This window comes from Heterodontus francisci, chromosome 18 (genome assembly GCF_036365525.1).
Source record: "Heterodontus francisci isolate sHetFra1 chromosome 18, sHetFra1.hap1, whole genome shotgun sequence".
Taxonomy (NCBI): domain Eukaryota; kingdom Metazoa; phylum Chordata; class Chondrichthyes; order Heterodontiformes; family Heterodontidae; genus Heterodontus; species Heterodontus francisci.
The window spans coordinates 46,784,675-46,800,229 of NC_090388.1; the positions used below are offsets into that span (position 1 = coordinate 46,784,675).

The window sequence follows — 15,555 nt, forward strand, 5'->3', positions numbered from 1 at the left end:
ACCCTCCACTCCGCATTCAACCGAGCATCCTCCGCCATTTCAGTCACCTCCAGCGTGATGCAACCAAAGGGATAATTCTCTCCACGATACCCTGGCTCCTCAGTCATTCCAACACCTCCCTGTTTTCCTATATCATCTTTCCATACAAGCACAGGAGATGCAAAACCTGCCCTTTTACCTCCTCCCTTCTCACAGCGATTTACTTGTACATCTTTCAGTTTAGTATACTATATTCGCTGCTCACAATGTGATCTCCTCTACATTGGGGAGATTAAAATGAACTGGGTGATCACTTTGCTGAACACCTCCATTCAATCCACAAGCGTGACCCCGAGTTTCCTGTTGCTTGTCATTTCAATTCTCCACCTTGCTCCCACTCTCATCTTTCTGCCCTTGGCCTGCTACAGTGTTCCAATGAAGCTCAATGCAAGCTCGAGGAACAGCACCTCATCTTTCAATTGGGCACTTTACAACCTTCTGGACTCAATGAGTTCAATAATTTTCGATCATAAGCTCTATCCCCATTTTTTTCTTTTCTCAGTTTTTTTGGCTTTTTATTTTTTTTGCTCCCCCTGCCCCTTGTTTCTTAATCCCTTTGTGTTCGGATAGCTGCTATCCTGCCATTTACATCTCATCCGGAAAATCTTTTGTTTCTTTACTTGCCTCATTACCACTCCCCTTGGCTTTGTACCATGAAGTCTTTTGTCATTTATTCTCTTACGCTCTCCACCCCATCATAGACCTTCCCTTTTGTTGTTCTTCCCGCCGCCCCCAACCCCCACCCTTTTCACTTGCTCAAAACCTATTACATTTCTGACTTTTACCAGTTCTGATGAAAGGTCATTGACCTGAAACATTAACACCGTTTCTCTCTCCACAGGTGCTGCCTGACCAGCTGAATATTTTCAGCATTTTCTGTTTTTGTTTCAGCCTAACACTTTCTCTATCAATTTTTTGGCTACCAGTTTCTCAACGACCTCCTCTTTCACTACGATTCTGGCAGCATCTTCTTTTCTGGTAAAGACAGATGCAAAGTACTCATTCAATACCTCAGTCATGCCCTCTGTGCCTCCATGCATAAATCCACTTTTTGGTCCCAACTCTTCCTCTTATGACCCTTTTATTATTTACGTCATAGAAAGTTTACGGCACAGAAAGAGGCCACTTGGCCCATTATGTCCGTGCCGGCTGAGAAACGATCCACCCATCTAATCCCACCTTCTAGCATTTGGCCCATAGCCCTGCAAATTATTTCACTTGTGGTGCATATCCAGACTTCTTTTGAACAAGTTGAGATACCTCAACTACCCTTTCAGGCAGTGAATTCCAGACCCTCATCACCTTCTGGGTGAAAAGATTTTTCCTAATCTCCCCTCTAATCTTTCTACCAATCACTTTAAATCGATGCACATAGTCACTGACCTCTCTGCTAAGATAAATAGGCCCAACACCTCCAGTCTATCCAGGTCCCTCAAAATTTTGTCCATTTCAATCAGATCTCCCTTCAGCCTTCTCTGTTCCAAGGAGAGCAACCCCAGCCTATCCAATCTTTCCTCATAGCTGCATTTTTCCAGTCCCAGCAACATCCTCGTAAAACTCCTCTGTACCCTCTCTTATGCAATTACATCCTTTCTGTGATGAGGTGACCATAACTACACCCAGTATTCGAGTTGTGGCCTAACCAATGATTTATACAGTTCCAGCATAACCTCCCTTCTCTTATATTCTATACCTCAGCTAATAAAGGAAAGGATTCCATATGCCTTAACCATCTCATCGACCTGTCCGACTACCTTCAGGGATCTGTAGACATTTACTCCAAAGTCCCTCACTTCCTTTACACTTCTCAGCACTTCCCATTAATCTTGTATTCCTTTGCCTTGTTTGACTTCCCCAAATGCATCACCTCACACTTCTCTAAAAAAAACAAACAGTCTGCCATGCGTGAACTTGTCAAAAGACTTGCTAAAATCCATCTAGATCACATCAACTGCACTACCCTCAACTATCTTCCTTGTTGCTCCTTCAGAAAATTCGATCAAGTTGGTCAGACAAGATCTTCCCTCAACAAATCCATGCTGACTGTCCTTAACTAATCCGTGCCTTTCTAAGTGACAGTTTATCCTGTGTCTCAGAATTAATTCCAATAATTTTCCCACTACTGAGGTTAGACTGACTGGCCTGTAATTATCCGATCTATCCCTCACTCCCTTTTTAACAGAAGTACAATGTTAGCAGTCCTCCAGCACCACACCTGTATCCAGTGAGGACCGAAAAATGATGGCGAGACCTTGTGTTATTTCCTCTCTGGCTTCTTTTAACAGCCTGGGATACATTTCATCTGGCCCTGGTGATTTATCAACTTTCAAGGATGCTAATCCCATTAATACTTTCTCTCCCTATGTTTATCACATACAACACTTCATACCCCTCCTCCTTAACTACAATATCTGCATCGTCCTCCTCTTTTCTGAAGACAGACGCAAAGTATTCATTAAGAATAATACCACTATCTTCCACCCTTACACGTGGGTTACCTTTTTGGTCTTTTATGGGCTCCACACTCTCCGTAGTTATCCTCTTACTCTTAATGTATTGATAAAACATCTTTGAGTTCACCTTGATTTTGCTTGCCAATTTGTTTCATGCTCTCTTTGCTTTCCTAATTTCCTTTTTGATTTCACCACTCCACTTGCTATGCTCCTCTCGGCTTTCTGTAGTATTGAGTTCTTTGTGTCGGACATAAGCTTTTCTTTTCTGCCTTATATTGCCCTGTAAGCTCCTTGACACCCATGGGGCTCTAGATTTTACCATCCCACCCTTTGTCTTTGTGGAAACATGTTTACTCCGAACCCCTTGAATGCCTCCCACTGCTCTGACACTGATTTACCTTCAAGTTGCTGTTTCCAGTCCACTTTCGCTAAATCACTCAGTTTAGTAAAATTGGCCTTGCCTCAACTGAGAACACTAACTCCTGTTCTATCCTTGTCCTTTTCCATAATTATACTAAAACTGACTGAATTATGATCACTACCACCAAAATGCTCTCCCACCTGTCCACCTTCATTTCCTAACATGAAGTCAAAATTGCACCCTCTCTTGTTGGACTTGTACAAACTGGCCAAAAAGTTCTCTTGAATATACCTCAAGATTTCTGCTCACTCAATTCCTTTCACACTAAACCTATCCTAGTTAATATTGGGGTAGGTAGAATCACCTATTACTGCCCTGTTGTTCTTGCACTTCAGAAATTTGCTCCATCTCCCTCTGACTGTTTGGGGTCTACAGTACACTCGCAGCAGTGCAATTGCCCCTTTTTTGTTCCTTAGCTCAATCCATATGGCCTCATTTGATGAGCCTTTCAACATATCATCCCTCTTCACAGCTGTAATTCTTTCTTTGACCAAAATTGCCATTCCCCACCTTTCGTATCCCCCTCCCTACTGCATTGGAAAACCCTGTAACGAGGAACGTTGAACTGCCATCCCTGAGCCTCCTTAAGCAATGCTTCTGTAATAGCTATGATATCATACTGCCACGTGTCTAACTGTGCCTTCAGCTCATCTGCTTTATTTGTTATACTCCTTGCATTGAAACAGATACTCGAGCACTGCCAAACTCTATTTTCTAACCTTTGTTTCCTCTGTCTTCCAGACTCGTCCATTAATTTTCTTTTTTCCATTTTCATTTCTGATTTTGTCCCAACTGAGTCTATTCTGAAGTCCCCATCCCCGTCAAACTAGCATAAACCCTCCCTAACAGCACTAGCAAAACGTCCCGCAAGGAACTCAGTCTCGGTTCTGTTCAGGTGCAGGCCCCATCTCCCCCAGAGCCGGTCCCAATAATCTAAAGTCCTCCCTTCTGCACCATCTTTCCAGCCACACAGTCATGTCTTATCCTTCCATTCCTGTACTCACTTGTGCGTGGCACTGGAGTAATCCAGAGATTACTATTTTTGAGATCCTGCTTACTAATTTCTTACCTAGCTCCCTAAATTCTGACTGCAGGACCATATCCCTCTTTCTACTTACGTTGTTGGTTCCGATGCGGACCACGACTGCTGGCTGTTCACCCTCCTACTTCTGGATGCTCTGCAGCCGCTCAGCGCCATCCTTGACCCTGACACCAGGGAGGCAACACACCATCCTGGATTCACATCTGCAGTCACAGAAATGCCTGTCTGGTCCCCTGACTATTGAATCACCTATCACTATGGCTCTTCCAGTCTTCCCTGTACCCACCTGTGCAGCCATGGACTTGGCTTTGGCCGCGCTCCCCAGATGAACCATTACTCTCCTCAGTATTCAGAGCTGAATACCTGTTGGAGATTGAGATGCACTTTGGGGTCTCCTGCACTACCTGCCTGATTCTTTTTGACTGCCTGGCAGTCACCGATTCCCTCTCTCCCTGCATACTCTCAAGCTGTGGGGTGACCACATCTATAAACATACTATCCACATAGCTCTCATCCTCACGAATGCACCACAGTGTCTCCAGCTGCTGCTCAAGTTCCAAAATCCAGATCTCAAGCAGCTGCAAATGACAACACTTCCTGCACAAATCGTTACCGAGGATGTGGGAAGCATCCTGGATCTCCCACATAGCACAGGAGGTGCACTCGAGGTTGAAGCAACCCTGCCAATCCTTTATTTATTAGTTGACCCTTTGCTACTGCTAAACAAAAAGAAATGTTACCAATACTAAAACACCTTAGAACTATTAATAAAGCCCTACCAGTACTGATAAAATCTATTAATCGACCAGGTGAGAAAAGGTATTTAGGTGTCCCTCTCAGCCTTCACCTGGGCTTACTGTAACAGGGTTTAATTTTAAACACACCAAGTTTTTAGCTCCCCCTTGGTGAATCCTCGTTCACCGCTTTCCAATTATAAGGCAAAGAAACCAGCACAAACAGGTTTCCTTAGGTTTAAAGAAAGGTTTAATGTTATTAAACTTGAACTTAAACTCTAATTCGGTTGATGCCTACAGATACACGACGCACCTACGCTAGCATGCATACACAATACACACATTTAAATAGAGACAGAAAAGAGAAGAAAAAATAAAGTGGAAAAGTTTGAGGCAATATCTGAAGAGTTGTTGTTACGGTTCTTCGAGCTCACTGTAGAGTCCTTGATTGTAGATCCTGCTTTTCGTTGGGGCCCAGTATCCTCCTTAAACTTTGATTGCTGTCGGAGGCTTTTCTCCTTTGGGGTTCATGTGTCTTCAGTGGATTTGGAGTTCCGTGAGAAAGAGATGGGAGCAGACAGACAGGCTGTGGTGAGCCAGCCAGGAGAGGTCTTTTCAGTCCAAGAGCAAACAGACATTCTGAGTTCAAACTGTTTGTACAATTCAGAAAATCCCAGGTTGCCAAGCAAGTTAGTCATGTGACTAACTGGTCTGACCACATTTGGCTCTGTGGATAGTATCATCTTAGCAGGGCCTGAAATGCGCTTCCCTGCCTTCAAAGTCCATTGTGGGTTAAATGGATAATGGACGTGATCTCTCTTGTCCCTATTGGTATGTAAATGTCTTCCAGCCAAGTGTCTGGCAGCCCTTCTAACAGGCATTCTCTCCTTCCCAGCAACAATTTTAAATTTTATACCCATGACAAAATTAATGTGCCTCACTCTTGCCAGGTGGGGGCCTGCATGACACAGTTCACTAGTTAAAATAAACCTTTTCTCAAAAAAGATAATACCCACCAGCTACTCACTTGTTCCTTATTACTTAATTTTCTTTTACTCATTTTTAGTCTGCCAGTTGTTGAGACGTTATAACTCAGCTATTTACACACGCACCTTAACAGTAGTGTGCTAACCCAGCTATTTACTGATACTCCCTAACAGTTACTCACCAACCAATCACCTTACACCTTTCCTGTGATGTCACTGTTCACTTTTTTCAAAATCAGGTGCGCCTGGATTCCTGTCTGCTGCTTTCCTGGAAAGTAAGTCTATGGAGGACTTTTGGATTCCCTTTTATGTTGGCTACCAGTCTCTTTTCATACTATCTTTTTGCTGCTGTTACTTCATTTTCCACTACCTCTCTAAATTTTCTATATTTAGCCTGGTTGTCACTATCAACCAGGCATCAATCATACACATCCTTTTTCTGCTTCATCTTACTCTCTATCTCTATAGATTTACTAGTCTGGCATTTAAAAAAATATTCTGCCTATCTACTACTTAAAGTGGATAATTTCATATTTCCCCACATTATATCCATCTGCCACCACCTTGCCCACTCATTTAACCAGTCTATATCCCTTTGCACCCTCTTTGTGCCCCATCTTTCCTAGGGAAACTTGGATACATTACCCTGATCCCCTCATCCAAGTCATTAACATAGATTGTCAATCTGTTCGCAACCTTGGTGTTATATTTGACCCCAAGATGAGCTTCCAACCACATATTTGCGCCATTAAGACCACCTATTTCTACCTCTGCAACATCATCCGACTTTGCCTGCCTTAGCTTATCTATTACTGAAACCCTCATTCATGCCTTTGTTAACTACTAGATTTGACTATTCAACGCATTTCTGGCTGGTCTCTCATACTCTACCCTCAGCAAACTTGAGGACATCCAAAACTCTGCTGCCCGTGTCTTAACGCGCACAAAGTCCCATTCACCAACCATACCTGTGCTTGCTGATCTACATTGCTTGACTGGGAGCCAATGTCTTGATTTTAAAATTTCCATCTACGTTTTCAAATCTCTAATCTCCCCTAGCCCCACAACCCTCCAAGATATCTAATTCTGGCCTATTAAGCACCCCAATTTTAAATCGCTCTACCACTGGTGACTGTGCCTCCAGTTGCATAGGTCCTAAGCTCTGGAGTTCCCTCTCTACAACTTTCCACCCCTCTACCTCGCTTTCCTTCTTTAAGACACTCCTTAAACCTACCTCTTTGACCAAGCTTTTGATCATCTGACCTAATTTATGTGGCTGTGTCATAATTTGTTTCATAGTGCTCCTGTAAAGCATCTTCGCACTATACAAATATAAGTTGTAAATAGCTGAGGCCCAAGCACTGATCGTTGCGGCAGCCCTCTAGTTACACCCTGCCACCTGAAAATAACCAGTTTATTCCTACTCTGTTGTTCGTTAACCAACCCTCAATTCATCCTAATATATTACTCTCAATCCCACGAGCCCTAATTGTGTGCAACAACCTCTTGTGTGGCACCTTATTGCATGCCTTTTGAAAATATAAACATACTACATCTACCTGGTTCTCCCTCATCTACCCTGCTAGTTAAACTCTCCAAAAACTAAGATTTGTCAAACACAATTTGCTTTCATAAAACAGTGTTGACTGTCTAATAATAATAGCCACTTGGCAATACGGAAGAGTATTGCTAAAAATAGAGACACGTTGTCAAAGCTTTTCGTCTTGCACACATCAATCCGCAAAAATACCAATGTAAGGGAAAACCACAACTTTATACTGTATGAGAAGAGTGTGCTGATTGGTAGAGGCGCTGTCAAGGAGAATGCACCGGTTTTGGGTGACTGACAGTTAACTGCCAAGCTTTGGTTGAAATTTAAACCAGGCAGCTTGACTGATTGCGGAGGAATGAGCCAGTGAATGGATATCACTTATTTGTTTAGCTGAAACAGGCACAATGTTTGTACATGTTCTGCCTGGTTTAAATTAATCAAAGCTTGGCAGTGAAATGTCAATCACTGTAAACTGGTGCATTCTCCATGGCAACACCTCTACCAGCGTTCACTTGCCAACCAACCAATCAGCACTCTCTTCTCATACAGTATAAAGTTATGGTTGTCTCTTACATTGGTATTCTTGTCCCGATGAGTGCAAAATGAAAAGCTTCGACAACATGTCTCTATTTTCAGCAATAGTCTATTATAGTGATTCCAAGTGCTTGTTACCATTTCCTTAATAATAGATTCTAGTATTTACCCTACTACTGATGTCAGGTTAACTGGTCTATAGTTCTCCGTTTTCTCACTTCCCTTCTTTCTTGAACTGCAACATTAACTTAATATAATATAACTTATCTTCCCAATCCACAGGGACTGATCTAGAATCTAGGAAATTCTGGAAGATCAAAATCAATGCATCCATCATCCCTGCCATCACCTCTTCTAAACACTTGGATATAGGTTCATTAGATCCAGGGAATTTGCTGGCTTTTAGTCCCATTAATTTCTCCAGTAATTTTTCTTTATTAATATTAATTACTTTAAGTTCTTCAATCTCATTGGACCCTTGGTTCCCCTCTATTTCCAATATGCTTTTTTGTCCTCTGCGAAGTGTTATGATCGAGGTGGGAGTAATGCACTGTCAATTCAATCCCATCACTCCAAAAGGTCGCAGCATATTAAAGTTTTCCCACCCAACTGGAAAACAGCCAAATTAAACACTCTAGTAACCCCCAGAATGAAATAAACCAAACCAGGTATCTTTAGACAATAACAAATTAACTATTCATTAAAACTATATCTTAAATATTAAGATAAACCTGTTTAAAGACCTTATAACTTTTTATTTTAACCCAATTCCTCCACTCTCTCACACACACTCCCATTTTGACGTTTATTCTTTTAAAAAATTGTTTTAAAAGTTAGCTGTTTAAGAATATTAAATAACTGGGTTATAAGTCTTTGTGGGTTACATTCCTGATGGGTGAAATATCCTAGTATAAAAATAATCAAATGCCACTCGAAGTCTCCACATGGATTTAATGAAACAGTCCTTCAATAGATAGGCATTCAAAGCACTTTGGCTGCTGCAGGGGTCAAACAGTTCTTTAAACAAGGAGAATAGCAATGGGTCCACTCGGATTTTAAAACTAACAGTCTCAAAGTCAAAACTTTACTGTGAATTCCAGAAAACACAATCTATCGAGAGATTCAATCTTGAAGCAAGGACTTCTTGGATTGGAAGAATAGGAATTGTGCTATCTACTACAATACAAATGGTCTCTTCAAAGGGTTTCTTTTCTCCTTAGGCAATTAACACAGCCTGTAGCTCATTGTAGAATTTCAACTGAGAGAAACAGACAGCTCCTTCTTTCAGTAAGCACGTTTCGCTGATGCCTCACAAAACTGGTTTTAGCTAGGTTTTACATATAATTCAATTGAAACATTATACCATATGACCTCCTAACTCTCCTGCTGTTGCCTAGGTAACAAGTGCAGCTGTGTCACATTGTTCTCAGAAATCTAAAACTTCTCTGTTTAAAGGCACACGGTTTCTAAGAGTCTTGAAAGCACACCGTTTCAAACAGAAGACGGATATAAAATTTGTTTAACATCTGCCATTTCCTTATTCTCAATTCTAATTTCTCCTGTCTCTAAGGGACCCATGTTTAATTCTGCATCTCTTCCTTTTTGCACACTTGGAGAAGCTATTATCTGTTTTCATATTTCTTGCTAGTTTACTCTCATTCTATTTTGTCCCTCTATCAATTTCACGTCATCTTTTATTGATTTCTAAAACCTTTCAAATACTCAGGCTTACTACACTGTGGCAACATTGTAAACAATTTCTTTTAATCTAATATCCTTAACTTCTCTAGTTGGCCATGGCTGTACCACTCTGGAGTTTTCACTCCTCAAGCGAATGGGTATTCATTCAGAATAATTTTTTTTTTTTAAAAACTGTTTGCCATTGCTCTCTATCTCATACCTTTTAATCTAATTTCAGGCATTGCCAACTGCAGTAAGTAGTGGCCATATATGGAGTTCCTACCAACAGAGATTATCTAATTCTCTTTTCCATTACACCAAGTTCTGTAAAATGCATGTCTTTTAAGCAGCTCAAATAATTTCGACAAGCAATCTTCTCTTTTGGCGATAACACCCTCTGCTTTGAGGATCTTCTATAATGCTGCAAAATAAGCACCTAAAATTACCATACATAGCTTACATAATTTATGCATAGACCTTTAATGCTTGAAAGATGGGAGCAATCACTCAATGTGTTACTACTGGGTGATATTCATGTTGATGGATTGTTAAGGTGGTTTGTTCATTGAGTGTTTTGGATGATGAACATGTGACCATCGCTCATTCTAGAACTAGTCATTTTGAACATATTTGCTAAACCTGAATAATGGCTATTTTGAAGGGAAGGCAAATAAAGGGATAGGGGAACAAGGCAGGCACAAGGGACAGGTACTACAATCAATTCCACTTAAATGAATAATGAATTTTAGAACATTACAGCACAGTACAGGCCCTTCGGCCCTCGATGTTGCGCCGACCTGTGAAACCATCTGACCTACACTATTCCATTTTCATCCATATGTCTATCCAATGACCACTTAAATGCCCTTAAAGTTGGCGAGTCTACTACTGCTGCAGGCAGGGCGTTCCACGCCCCTATTACTCTGAGTAAAGAAACTACCTCTGACATCTGTCCTATCTCTATCACCCCTCAACTTAAAGCTATGTCCCCTCGTGTTTGCCATCACCATCCGAGGAAAAAGACTCTCACTATCCACCCTATCTAACCCTCTGATTATCTTATATGTCTCTATTAAGTCACCTCTCCAACAAAAACAACCTCAAGTCCCTCAGCCTTTCCTCGTAAGACCTTCCCTCCGTACCAGGCAACATCCTAGTAAATCTCCTCTGCACCCTTTCTATAATGCGGTGACCAGAACTGCACTACTCCAGGTGCGGTCTCACCAGAGTTTTCTACAGCTGCAGCATGACCTCGTGGCTCCGAAACTCGATCCCCCTACTAATAAAAGCTAACACACCATATGCCTTCTTAACAGCCCTATTAACCTGGGTAGCAACCTTCAGGGATTTATGTACCTGGACACCAAGATCTCTCTGTTCATCTACACTACCAAGAATCTTCCCATTAGCCCAGTACTCTGCATTCCTGTTACTCCTTCCAAAGTGAATCACCTCACACTTTTCTGCATTAAACTCCATTTGCCATCTCTCAGCCCAGCTCTGCAGCCTATCTATGTCCCTCTGTACCCTACAACATCCTTCGGCACTATCCACAACTCCACCGACCTTAGTGTCATCCGCAAATTTATTAACCCACCCTTCTACACCCTCTTGCAGGTCATTTATAAAAATGACAAACAGCAGTGGCCCCAAAACAGATCCTTGCGGTACACCACTAGTAACTAAACTCCAGGATGAACATTTGCCATCAACCACCACCCTCTGTCTTCTTTCAGCTAGCCAATTTCTGATCCAAAGCTCTAAATCACCTTCAACCCCATACTTCCGTATTTTCTGAGTTAAAAAAAAAGAAAAATCGACATACACAAATACCATTACAGGTCTTGGTTCCACATCCTAACATCTTGCCTAACAAATATCAATTGCAGTTATAAAAGTTTTAATTTGAGCTAATCCCAACAGCTTTTTAGGGGCATGAGTTCCAGATTTTCCAATACCCTTTGTGTGAAGAGCTGCATTCCAACATCACCACGAGTGGCCTAGCTCTAATTTTAAAGAATTAAGCATCAGCACATCAGACCAGTGGATTAATCATGCAGTTCTTTAGATGGGTGTGGAACAAGATGCTTAAAATCCGTACTTGACAATGCAGCTTGTGCTGGCCCCACCACCAGTCTCCCAACTGCATGCTTTTTTTTATTCACTGTAAATTGTGGCATCTGAACATGTACATCCAATTCCACTGTCTGAATTCATCACAGATGCCTCGCCATACCACCGGAGTATCGCAGAAATCATGACTCATTAGTTTGATTTAAACTTGGCTATGCTGAGTTTTGAATAAAGCCTGCTTTAGCAAGCCAATGTACTATTTTGGCCTAACATAGCTTCCTATATAAAATCATAGGCATTACTGCACAGAAGGCAGTCAGCCAGCACATTTCACCTAATGTGGCTCTGATACTGGAGCTATCTATTCTAATAAGATTACAAGAAATAGGAGCTGGAGCAGGATATTGGCCCTTCAAACCTGATCCACCATTCAACAAGTTCATGGCTGATCGTCTACCTCAACTCTACTTTCCCACACTATCCCCATATCCTTTAATTCCTTAGTACCGAAAAAAAAAATCGATCGGCCTGTCTTGAATATACTCAATGACTGAGCATTTACAGTTCTCTGGGGGGGCGGAGAATTTTCAACCCTTTGAGCGAAGAAATTCCTCATGTCAAGGCCTAAATGGCCGACACCTTATTGGAACATTTCCTTCCTCTGTCTATTTATATCCTTTTATAACTCTTCCCGTTCAAATACATACCCAATCCACACCAGATCATTTAAAAAAAATTTTGGTGGTCTATTGGGTGGTTGATGGTCGGCACGGACTCTATGGACATCAGGGCCTGTTTCTGTGCTGTATCTCTCTATTTGTAGTTGTGGTGTCTCTTTCTAAGGAAGGGTACTCGTAGAACGCCCAGGTGGCATTGGGTATACCACCCAACAGCCTTATCAAAATAGTTCCAATTCACTTAACTGACATGGCCTTCCCATTTAAATCCATGCAGTCTATTATCCCTAAGTGCTCACTACTTCTATCATAGAAGCTTACCCAAAACTAAGGTATGATTAACGGGAATATAATTTCATCGTACACTCCTTTTTCAAACAGAAGTGTAACTTTTTCAACTTTAACAAATTTTCCAAATGTACAATACAGGTAGACATGCTGGTCAGAAACGTGGATGCACTCTGCCACAATTTTCTGGCCATTGAAATGGATATTGGACAATGGTGGACAGTGCACACCAAAAATTCTGAAAATGTGCTACTGGTGGGCAAGACTCGAAGTCAGCCCTTATTTCTGTCCATAAACATCTTTGAAAACACTGGTTATTGCCTCTGCCAACTCCTCTCCAAACTCCTTCAGTGCTCCAGATTGCATACCACCTGGGCCTGGTAACTTCTTCCTTTAGCCTAATTAACTTTTTAAATATAATGCCTTTTGAGTATGAAACTATATTTGTCACCAACATGCTGTATACTATTTGGGTTTTATTCAAATATATCCAATGTTCTATTCAAAAATCTGTGATGAAAATGCAGTCAGGGCCACAGAGCCCAACCATGAATCAGGCATATTTATGTAAAGCATTTAATTATGAAAATATTTAAACCAGATATCCTGCTGAAACAAATTAGAAAATACATTTTAATAGTACAGATTGTGAAGGCCATTAGAAAACTGGACCAACGTTTGGAAACTTTGGTACGCAAAGATCAGCAACATGACAGGAGTATTTGCTTGAAGAATAATGGTCAGACCAACCATTGTCTTGTCCCTTTACTGACATTCAGACACATGTTTATATCTTACTTACATTAATCTCTGCTCCCAAGTGAATCAGGAACTCCAGCACCTCAAGTTGACCACAATCTGCTGCAAAATGAACGGCATTCCGACCAGCTACTTCAACCTTGGTCACATCTACACCCTGAAGATGCAAAATGCAAATAAAACAGTATTAGTATGAACAGAAGCAAAATGTGCAGAATTCAAGAATGGTATTCAACAAAGAACAGAAGGACAGCACAGTGGCGCAGTGGTTAGCACCGCAGCCTCACAGCTCCAGCGACCCGGGTTCAATTCTGGGTACTGCCTGTGCGGAGTTTGCAAGTTCTCCCTGTGACTGCGTGGGTTTTCGCTGGGTGCTCCGGTTTCCTCCCACGGCCAAAGACTTGCAGGTTGATAGGTAAACCGGCCATTATAAACTGCCCCGAGTATAGGTCGGGGGAAGGTGGGGATGTGGTAGGAATATGGGATTAATGTAGGATTAGTATAAATGGGTGGTTGATGGTCGGCACAGACTCGGTGGGCTGAAGGGCCTGTTTCAGTGCTGTATCTCTAAATAAATAAAAAAAATAAATAAATAACATGCAAAGTGTGGTTCACTCTTAACTGCCCTCTGACATGGCTGAGCAAGCCACTCAGTTGTTTCAAACTGCTACTGAGAAAAGCACTGTGGGTGTACGTACACCACATGGACTGCAGCGGTTCAAGAAAGCAGCTCACCATCACCTTCACAAAGGCAATTACGGATGGGCACTAAATCCTGGCATTGCATGTGACACTCACATTCCAAGAACAAAAAAACCTGTAAACTTTATTGCACTTCAGTTGATCAGTGATTTCATTTCATCAGAAATGAAATTGACTTAAATGTCTCAATATACATTAAAACACAATGGATTAAGCATCCAGGCAGGAGGGATTAAATGTTGTACATTACAGTACAATTTCTACAAGGTATGTCTTTAAAAATAAATAATTCTATGACTGTTAGAATAAAAATAGGTCTTCTAGAGAGCTGAAAGATCTCTGCACAACTGAAAATATCTCATTACTTCAAGATCATGGATAGAATAGTTGCTGCTCAAGAAGTCATCCATAATAGGTGTAACCTAAATAACAAAAGTCTCTTGCTGTGAAAAATAATTTTGCCCCAAGATATCCTCCTTTCTATCCTCCCTCAACCCTAGTACTTGGCTTAGGATGATTTAAAGCTGCATCTCAGCTCCTTTTACCCTCTCTCCTCCAAATCCATTGCCCTCCTGTCCCTCCTAAACCTCCATTTGAATTCCCTATCTATATTCATGGACACCCCCTCAAACTCACCACTTTCCAGTGCCCCTTTGCTCCCATGATTTTGATCAGTGACCTGGCCATCTCTGACCATTTCCTTGCATCACTCACCATCCACATTCCTCTTCCTTCTTTCAATTAGCTTCCTTCTGCACCTACTTCACAAAAAAAAAAACTCAGCTGTTATTTAACTGAACTCTCCAATGCTCAAGTGCCTAACCATATGCACAGCACTTACTACAATATCTAATCAGCTGATGCATACTCAACCACTGTCTCGCCTCCATCGACAATGTCCTCAGCCCAATGAAGGCTTCAATGCCTCTCATCCTGGACATTCCTGTTATGCCCATTTTTGAATCCTCAAGTTCAAGATGTGCAATTCTGCTGCACAACTGGCATAACCATCTACTGCCAGATCTAACTTGATCAAATTAAGCTCCATCTTCTCTGAATCTCTCTTCCCTGCCCTTCCATCCTCACCTCCAACAAACACGAGAAGCTCCTTGATATATTGTCACCAATATGGAGACCATTTGTTCAGCTGTCACTACTGCTTTACTTCTCCTTTTGCCCAACAGGCTAAACCGTTCCCAATCCTGCTCCCAGTCCAGTCCTAAACCGGTTATCCTTAGTTTCACCATCTCCCCCCACTGTTTCTCCAAGCTCCTCTCAACCCCACTCCCATTATTTTTAAGATGTTATATAAATACATATTGCTGCATGAGTAGCAGCTATGCTATCTATAGTTGCTGTTCTTCAAAATCAACATAGGTCAGTGAGAAAAGGTGTGATGGGAAGAGCAGCACATGATATGAAGAGTAAAGTTTTGGATAAGTTGAAATTTATGAGGTTGAGGTTGGTGCTAAGGCAGGCCACAGTACAGTTGTGGAAGTAGGTGATCTTTGTCAGAGAGGCTATGAAGTCTACACAATTTACAAAATGTTTCAGTCCACAGGCTTTATGACGACTGAAACTGCTCAAAACATCTGAAAACAGGAAGTTCAATTGG

The 15,555-nt window shown here is 41.6% G+C and overlaps 1 protein-coding gene across 1 annotated transcript in view; it reads right to left on the reverse strand.

The window, feature by feature from the left end:
- Nucleotides 1–15,555, reverse strand: part of mtpn (myotrophin) — a 60,707-nt gene that overhangs the window by 24,287 nt on the left and 20,865 nt on the right. Inside the window, exon 2 of the mRNA XM_068050656.1 lies at nucleotides 13,282–13,395. Within this exon, the coding sequence (XP_067906757.1) occupies nucleotides 13,282–13,395 (114 nt within the window). The remainder of the gene's footprint in view (nucleotides 1–13,281; nucleotides 13,396–15,555) is intronic.